At 42.6% G+C, this 8,536-nt stretch overlaps 1 protein-coding gene and 1 pseudogene across 1 annotated transcript in view; one reads left to right on the forward strand and one right to left on the reverse strand.

The window, feature by feature from the left end:
* The window catches only part of ANXA3 (annexin A3), a 52,508-nt gene extending 46,507 nt beyond the window's left edge, over positions 1–6,001 (reverse strand). The window contains exon 1 of the mRNA XM_029944419.1: positions 5,950–6,001. Coding sequence (XP_029800279.1) covers positions 5,950–5,964 — 15 coding nt within the window. The 5' untranslated portion in view covers positions 5,965–6,001. The remainder of the gene's footprint in view (positions 1–5,949) is intronic.
* On the forward strand, positions 167–1,221 carry LOC115286655 (annotated as a pseudogene).
* Positions 6,002–8,536: the final 2,535 nt, after the last annotated feature.

Genomic DNA, 8,536 nt, shown 5'->3' on the forward strand with positions numbered 1-8,536 from the left:
CTGGGCAAAGTGTAACCGCCTAATAGTTCTGGAGAGACTGACCTTTTAGACCTAGTTTAGAGGGGAAACTGAAAGCCTGTCATGGCGTCTGCTAGGTTCAGACTGTGTTCTTACAGCACCATTAATGCAATTTTACATGAACTAGGTTAATGCTTACAAGCACTAAATGACGGTACTACTGTCACACCCAGTTTACAGGTGAGGTAACAGAGATAGCAAGAGACTGAGAGTAACTTGCTCAAGGTCATATTCAAGAGCCAATTAAAGAGTTATGTGAAAGAAGAGCTGGGATTGCGGCTGGACTGTCTTCCTTCTGTTCCCAGTAGAGCCCAATGCAGCAGCAGGGAATTGTTGCTTTAATTGTTTAACTACCCTTTTGATGAACTCCTTCAAGACAAAGTCTGTAGGCATCATATTTATGTGAAGTTACATTTTTAAAAAATGCCTTTTATTCCTTGGTTCCTGAGTGGCTCTCTGTTCCCTTCATTTATAAAGTAGAGTTTGGACTGGGGGAGGAAGAATGCATAGCAAGTTAGGATGTTATAAGAGTTCATAATGATTATGGTGGGAATGAGTTTAGAAAAAAATTAGCAGCATAATTAAAATACTAATTTGAGGATTCAAACAAATAACAATTGCATTCATTATTCTCTAAAACTAAATTAGGAATTGACCAAGGGCAAAGACCCCAGAATATTTGCTTGAGAAAGCCAGCGTTGTAGAAGGCATGCATAGGAAAGATATTGCTCTGGTATCTTCAAAGTCATGGTCCTGCTCTTTCCAACTCTGCTGCCCACTTGCAACGGATGCGGGTGCGAACTGCTCCGGCTTCCTGATGGAGAGGAGCGAGCAGACATACAGCGCGAGGCCCGTAACCTGAAGGCTCACGATTGCTTCCGCTACAGTGGGGTGATTCACAGCAAGACTGCGGGCGTTGAGCCCGTGGTGGATGACAGAGGTGTAGTGGTACTCATGAAGTGGGCATCCAGCGAGCGAAAACCTGCCACCTCCTACGTGCAGCCCATTACCGAGAATGCTCAGGCCGCCCTCAGCGGCATCAGGTACACCGTCCTCAAGAGCAAGTACTGCCCAGGTCTGCGCCTGGGTGCTCTTCGCAGAACCAGGAACATGCTGCATGGCCAGAAGCCTGTGGTGAAGAGGCAGCTGCCCCTCTCCTACCGAGAGCTCCTGAGCACCTGTCCCCCACCTCCAAAGCAATAAAGATATCAAACACACACACACACACACACACACACACACACACACACACACACACACGTCAGGTTCCCAAGATTAGTTCTAATTTGTGGGTTGCCTGACGCCTGAATGCTTGCTATGACCTAAAGGCAGCAGAAGACAAGGGACCCTGGGTCCAAAGAGTACAAACTGTTAAGATATCAGGCCCTCTCATCGGTGTTAAGTAGGAGAACACATGCCTGAACAGAGATAGGCAAAATTTCCAAACAAAGGAAATAGTAATGCAACACAGATTGTTGACTCATTTGACACAATGGGAGGGTTGCAACACACCTCGAACTGACAGATCCAGGAAACCAGCTATTCTTCCATCTTCCACGGCAATGTACTAAAATAGCAACCAAAGTCGTCTCTCTTGATCATAACCCTCCAATAAACTCACCATCCACTGGTAACTACAAACCGACCTACAGTTTACGAGAAAAGCATGGACTTGATTGCTTATTTGTTCTTAGGTATGTATGTGCTTTTGTATGCTAGGAAAAAAAAAAGAGCAGATAAAACTTAGTGATAAGAATATTTACAGAAATCTGAGGGTCTTTTGTTTTACTATAGTACCAAAATTTAGCACATTAATCATTTTTAAGTGTACAGTTCAGTGGTGGTGAGAATATTCACGGGGTCGTGAAACAGACCTCCAGAACTTTTTCATTGTGCAGAACTCAAATTCTATACCCACCAAGCAACAAGCTCTCTCCAGCCCCACAACTGGGTTTTTGGTCTCTATGTGGTCCAACCACAACTCTGTTTTTGGTCTCTGTGAATGTGACTACTTCAGATCCCTCAAATAAATGGAATCATAGTATTTTGTCTTTTTTTTTTACTGGTTTATTTCACTTAGCCTAATGTTCTCAAGGTTCAGCCATGTTGTAGCATGTATCACAATTTCCTTCCTTTTTAAGGCTGAATAATACTTCTTTGTATGTATATACAGTAGCCCCCCTCCTCTCATCCACTGGGAGGCTTTCTAAGACTATTTTTTCCCTATACATGCATAATTATAATAAAGTTAAATTTATAAACTAGGCACAATAAGAGATTAACAATAACTAATAAGAATTATAACAATATACTGTGATAAAAGTTCTGTGAATATGGTCTCTCTCTCTCTCTCAAAATATCTTAACTGTACTCAACCTTCTTGTGATGATAAAATGCCTTTGTGATGAGATGAAGTGAGGTGAATGATGGAGGCACTGAGACCTAGAAACTAGTGAAAGAAAGAATTCTACTACTGTTCACCTCTGACAATTCACCAAAAGGAGGGTGTTTTGCTTCTGGGCTGTGGCTGACTGTGGGTAGCTGAAACCATGCAAAGTGAAACCACAATAAAGGGGGACAGTGTACCACATTCCGTTCACCCACTCATTTGTCAACAGGAGTAAATTCTGCCAACCACCTAAATAAGCTCAGAGATGGATTCTTTCCTGTGTTTCCAGAAAGAACACAGCCCTGCCAACTCCTGGATTTTAGTGCCATGAGGCCCAATTCAGGCTTCTAACATATATAAGAACTGTGAGATTTAAAAAGTGGGTGTTGGGGCACCTGGGTGGCTCAGTGGGTTAAGCGGCCGACTTGGGCTCAGATCATGATCTCATGGTTCGTGGGTTCGAGCCCGGCGTCAGGCTCTGTGCTGACAGCTCAGAACCTGGAGCCTGCTTCTGATTCTGTGCTCCCTCTCTCTCTGTCCGTGCTTACACTCTGTCCCCCTCTCTCTCAAAAATAAATAAATGTTAAAAAATCTTTTTTAAAAATGGGTGTTGTGTTAAGTTGTTAAATTTATGGTAATTGGTTATGGTGGCAATAGAAAACAAATATACCCTCTCTCACACTCACTTGGGTCTCTCCCAGCCCCTCAGAAATGAGCCATGACTTGAAGATGTCAGCTGACCCACTAATTGGAGAGCCTGACCAATGAATCCCATGTTGAATTACTAATGGACAAGAACTAGAGGGAGACTTTCTTTTTTTGACACCAGCATTTTGGAGAAATGCTTCCCCCCCACACACCCCCCATCTGATTCTACTAAGTGTCCATAATAGCAGCAGAGGAATTTCAGACCTGGAAAGAGGACAGACTGGCTTCCTGGCCATGGTAAGGGAATACCCTGGGGCCAAGCACACTTCGCGGCAGCACACCTCCGCCCAGCACCACCCATGCCTGGGGCGGGTACATCTCGGTACGAGCTATTCTTTCAGCCTTTCTGTCCCTCGCTTATGAAATATAATGTATATTCATCACTCACAAAAAAAATTAGAGCATGGAAGGTGATGCACTGAAAAATAAATGTGCCCTGCTCACAATTCTGCCTCTCTAGAAAGTTTTCATGTAATAGTCTTTATGTATATTTTTTTTCTTTCTAATAAACAGAATCATTCTGTAGACTCTATTCTGTAACTTGATTTTTTTTCATTGATTAATTTTTTCTTTTATTTTCACTTTAGAGAGAAAGGGAGAGTAGGCAAGAGGGGCAGAAGGAGAGAGAGAGAATCTTTTTTTTTAACGTTTATTTATTCATTTTAAGAAAGAGAGAAAGTGCAGGAGGGGCAGAGAGAGAGGGAGACAGAGGGTCCCAAGCAGTCTTTGTATGCTGTCAGCACAGAACGTGACAACACAAAGCTCGGTCCCACAAACCATGATATCATGATGTGAGCTGAAATCAAGAGTAACCAACAGAGCCACACAGATGTCCCATGAGAGAAAAAGAGAAAGAGAATCCCAAGTAGGATCCACGCTATCAATGCAGAGCCTGATGCAGAGCTCAATCCTACAACACTGGGATCAAGACCTGAGCCAAAATCAAGAGTCCAACATGCAACTGACTAAGGCACCCAGGCATCCCTCTTTGGACATTTTCTTATGTTGATAGATATAAGCCTGACCCATGGGGCGCCTGGGTGGCTCAGTCAGTTAACTGGCCAACTTTAGCTCAGGTCATGATCTCACAGTTCATGAGTTTGAGCCTCGGGTCAGGCTCTGTGCTGACAGCTCAGAGCCTGGAGCCTGCTTCTGATTCTGTGTCTCCCTCTCCCTCTACCATCCCCTGCTCACACTGTCTGTCTCTCAAAAATAAATAAATGTTAAAAAAAAAAAAAGACCTAACGTTCTTTTTCCCCATTCTTTTTAATGATCACATGAAAATGGCTATAAGTTACAAATGAGTCATTTACTTACTTCATACCCCATGGATGGCCATTTATGCTGTTTGCATATTTTCAGGAGTACAAATGAATGTCTTTAGCCCTATATTTTTTCAGCCTTATGCAAGTATATCTATAAGATAAGTACTCAGAAGTGGAATAACTGGGTTAAAGAGGGTGTGCATTTAAACACTGATAGATCCACAAGTGTGCCAGGTTTAACTTTCCACGATCAGAGTATGAGAGTACCTGTTGTGCCTACATAGTCTGTGACATTGGTCTTACTGTACGTTTTTCCTCACCTCTACCAGTTCTTAGGATGAGAGATGGTTTCTCATTGTGTTGTTTGCATTTCTTTACGTCCTAGTGAAAGATGGCATCTTTTCATGTGTTTGTTGGACATCTGTAATTCTTTTCATGTCTTATTCATGTCCCTTACAAATTCTTCCATTGAGTTTTTTATTGATTTATTCAAGTAATTTAAAAAATTTTAAACATTTATTTATTTTTGAGAGACAGAGACAAAGCACAAGCAGGGGAGGGGCAGAGAGAGAGGGAGATACAGAATCCGAAGCAGGTTCCAGACTCTGAGCTGTCAGCACAGAGCCCGATGTAGGGCCTGACCCCATGAACTGCAAGATCATGACCTGAGCTGAAGTCAGACACACAACCGATTGAGCCACCCAGACGTTTTATGTTAAGGAAATAAGTTTTTTGTCTGATATGCTGCAAATAATGCTCCCCTATGGATTGTCTTCTGACTCTACTAATAGTGTTGTTGGCTGTGATAAGCCATAAGTTTACATGCAGTTAAGTAGATCAATTATATTTCTTTAAGGCTTTTGGTTTGTGTCATAGTTGTAACTGTCCTATTCCAAGATTATTTTTATTTTTATTTATTTATTTATCAAATGTTTATTTATTTTGAGAGAGCAACAGAACACACACACAGGAAAGGGGCAGCGAGAGAGAGAGGGAGAGAGAGAGAATCCCAAGCAGGTTCTGCACTGCCAGCACAGGGCTCAGTCTTACAAACCTTGAGATCATGACCTGAGCCAAAATGAAGAGTCACATGCTTAACTGACTCAGCCACCTAAGCTTATTTTTAAAATTCACCCACATCTTATCTCTTCCATTTCAGTATTTTATCCATCTAAAATTCATTTTAATGTCAGAAGGGAGAAGGAATACAGATTTACTTTTTTCCCAAATGGCTAGAACTTTTCCCAACATTATTTATTGTATAAGCAATCTTTTCCTCTCTGATATGAAATGTTATCTTTATCAAGTAATAAATTCCCAAATCACAGATAAAATTCACTGTTGTTGACCTCTCATTTGGTATCATCAAAAATAATTTTAATTACGTACCTCTACAAATACATTTTTATGTTTTATTATTTTTAGACATCCCCTAGCTTTTTTGGCATGTTACACATTCACAGGAACTTGTCATCAACTTTCAAAACACTTTCCCTAATATTTTGACTTTCTGTATTTTGATTTGACTAAGACAAGCTACTGTGTTATGAGGGCTTGGTTTTTACTTACCCAGATAGAGGCCATGAGATCCCACTTCCGCTTGAGTTGAGATCACACTAACCTGTTAAAAGAAAAAAGTTACTAAATAATAAACCTGGGATTCAGAACCCAATAATCTCCGGATAACCCTTAACCTCTAATCCAGAAACCAGAAGTCAACATTCAGAGAGAAACCATCTCAGTAAGAGGATGTGTCTCAAACATCAAGTACCTTATTTGCTAAACAAACATTTTCTGAGCATCTGTTATCTGCAAGGGATTGTGCTGGAAAAAAATCTCTGTACCTAAGAGGTTTACAAATACGTTTCCTGGAAAGCAAACTCTTGACTCATTTAAAAATACAATAGAATAATGTTGATGGCTGAGTTCTTTTAACTGGGATCCAGACCATCATAAGGAACAACAGCAGAAACAGAAATGGTCAATGAGTTTTAACTGGCTTCAATCTGATTCTTTGCACTAGATTGTGAGACCGCCATTTACATTGTACAAGGCTCCGCGCCTTCTATTATAAACAAACGTGCCCGCTCTCTGAGGAGGCCGTCTGGTTCCCGGTAGGGCTCAGAGGTGAAAAGGGCAATTCTTTGGTGGAGCCCTGACTGGAAACCCATGCGCTTTTCCATTATTCAAACATGCTGGCATATCTCCAGGGTTGATTTAGGAATAGAGGTTGCTCCCACTGATCCTGGGAACAAAATAATTGAAAAATTCAAAGACAGCCCCAGAACAAAGTTTAGTAGGAAATGAACACTATTAGTTCCTGGAAATATTTAGCCAGATTTTCTCCAGCCCTCTGCACCCTGGGGCGATGGGCTCTCTGGCTCTACTAACCAGGTCTAACGCTGCTTCTCTCTCTATACACAGTGGATACGAGGTGTCCGAGTTCTGATTTTGCCTTTTTCTTTGTAAAGGAGGCTCCATGCTGAGCTTGAACCCTGAGATCAAGATCTCAGCTGAAAACAAGAGTCCAATGCTTAACTATAGCCACCCACGCATCTCCTGATTTTGCATCTTAAAACTCAATTTCTTTGAGCTTCAGTTTCCTCATCTGTAAAAACGGAAGAGGAGGGCTGTTAACATGGAATGAAGCAATATGTATTATAATATCAGCTAGCATTTTGAGTTCTTACTATGTGCCAGGTAATATAAAAAGCGCCACGTCAATTCCGCAAGGCTTTTTGTCATATTTGTTCTCTGGGGCACAGAAGGCACTAAAAAAGTACTTATTGAATGAGTGAATGAATGAATGAATGATTTGATATAAACCTAGGTGTCTTTAATAACAGCTCCACTTTGCACTTAAAGAAGCTGGGGCACAGAGAAGGTTCAACAATGTCCCAGCCACACAGCAACTGAGCGTCCCTCTACTGAATCTAGGCAGTCACACTCCAAAGATGTGACGTTAATTCCCATGCCCTGCCTTCCCCAAGTGCCTGTCCAGACATTGTCAAAACTGATGTTCGCTGTGTTGATCCAGTACAATTTGTAAATTACTAACAATTATTACTGATTGAAGTTTTAAGAAACCACTTGAGGCCACATGACTGAAAACCAGCACTTTAAACATGCTTCTCAGAAAGGGACTGGAGTGCCTACACCATCTCCTTTTCTTCCTGCCCCGTCCCTGTTTCTCAACATTGCTTTACACAGCCAGCACAGCTCTGAAAACAAGACTCTGGTTTTCTTTACATCTTTACATTTCCTTTCTCATCCGTCTGAAATTTTCTGCCTTCATGAAGCCAATGGTGACATCTTTGCAGAAGAACGATTTAATGAGTTACACTTCTTATGATGTTGATAAAACAAGTTGTAAATGTAGCTCTCCCCGTGGGCAGTCTTGCTGTCCGCGGGGAACACAAACCCTGGGAAAGAATTTATGTCCAGCTGTGCATGTAACTCCTTATCAGCACTCAGAGGGGCCATCAGGGACCCAGAGCCTCTGGGACCCTTCAAAAACCACAGTTTCCTATATATGGTCACTTTGCAATCTAGGAGTCAGATTCCCCACCTGCTGACTCAAATGCCAGCAGGATGATTCATGAGCAGTGAAATGGACTCCATTGCAATCAAAGAAAAAGGTGAGTCTTTTCAAGGAAAAGCAAACTTCTCGGATTCCCAATACTCAAAAGCTAAGCGCACTTTTCTTCTACCACCTAAAAATAATTCAGTGTAATAAAATAAATGGTTTAACTTAAAGAGGAGAAACTGGTCTCAAGGAGGGGTGGGGTTCCAAGTCTTCAGAATGGAGCTCGTCCAGCCTCTCCTGAGCCCCCAGAAACCCACAGGACGTTTCTGACTCCCTGCTCTTTCTCTATCCCCAACACGGTTAGGACTTGGGGGGCCGAGAGGGCCAGCTGGATCCATACGCTGCTAGCTGTGATGAAAAGTGAAGGGTCTAGGGTGCCGGGAGGGACAGCCGGAGTCGGTTTGCGCCCCGCCCTCACCACAGCTGGGCGACACCCCCCACCCCCGCGGGGCACCCTAGTTTTGCTCCTCTGGGGCTCAGTTTTAATTTGAAATGGGAGTCGTGGACTCCCCGCCCTGAAGCCCCTCAGGCCCTGCACCCCCCACCCGGCACACACACACACGCCCCCCC

The sequence above is a fragment of the Suricata suricatta genome, chromosome 1 (assembly GCF_006229205.1).
Source record: "Suricata suricatta isolate VVHF042 chromosome 1, meerkat_22Aug2017_6uvM2_HiC, whole genome shotgun sequence".
NCBI lineage: Eukaryota > Metazoa > Chordata > Mammalia > Carnivora > Herpestidae > Suricata > Suricata suricatta.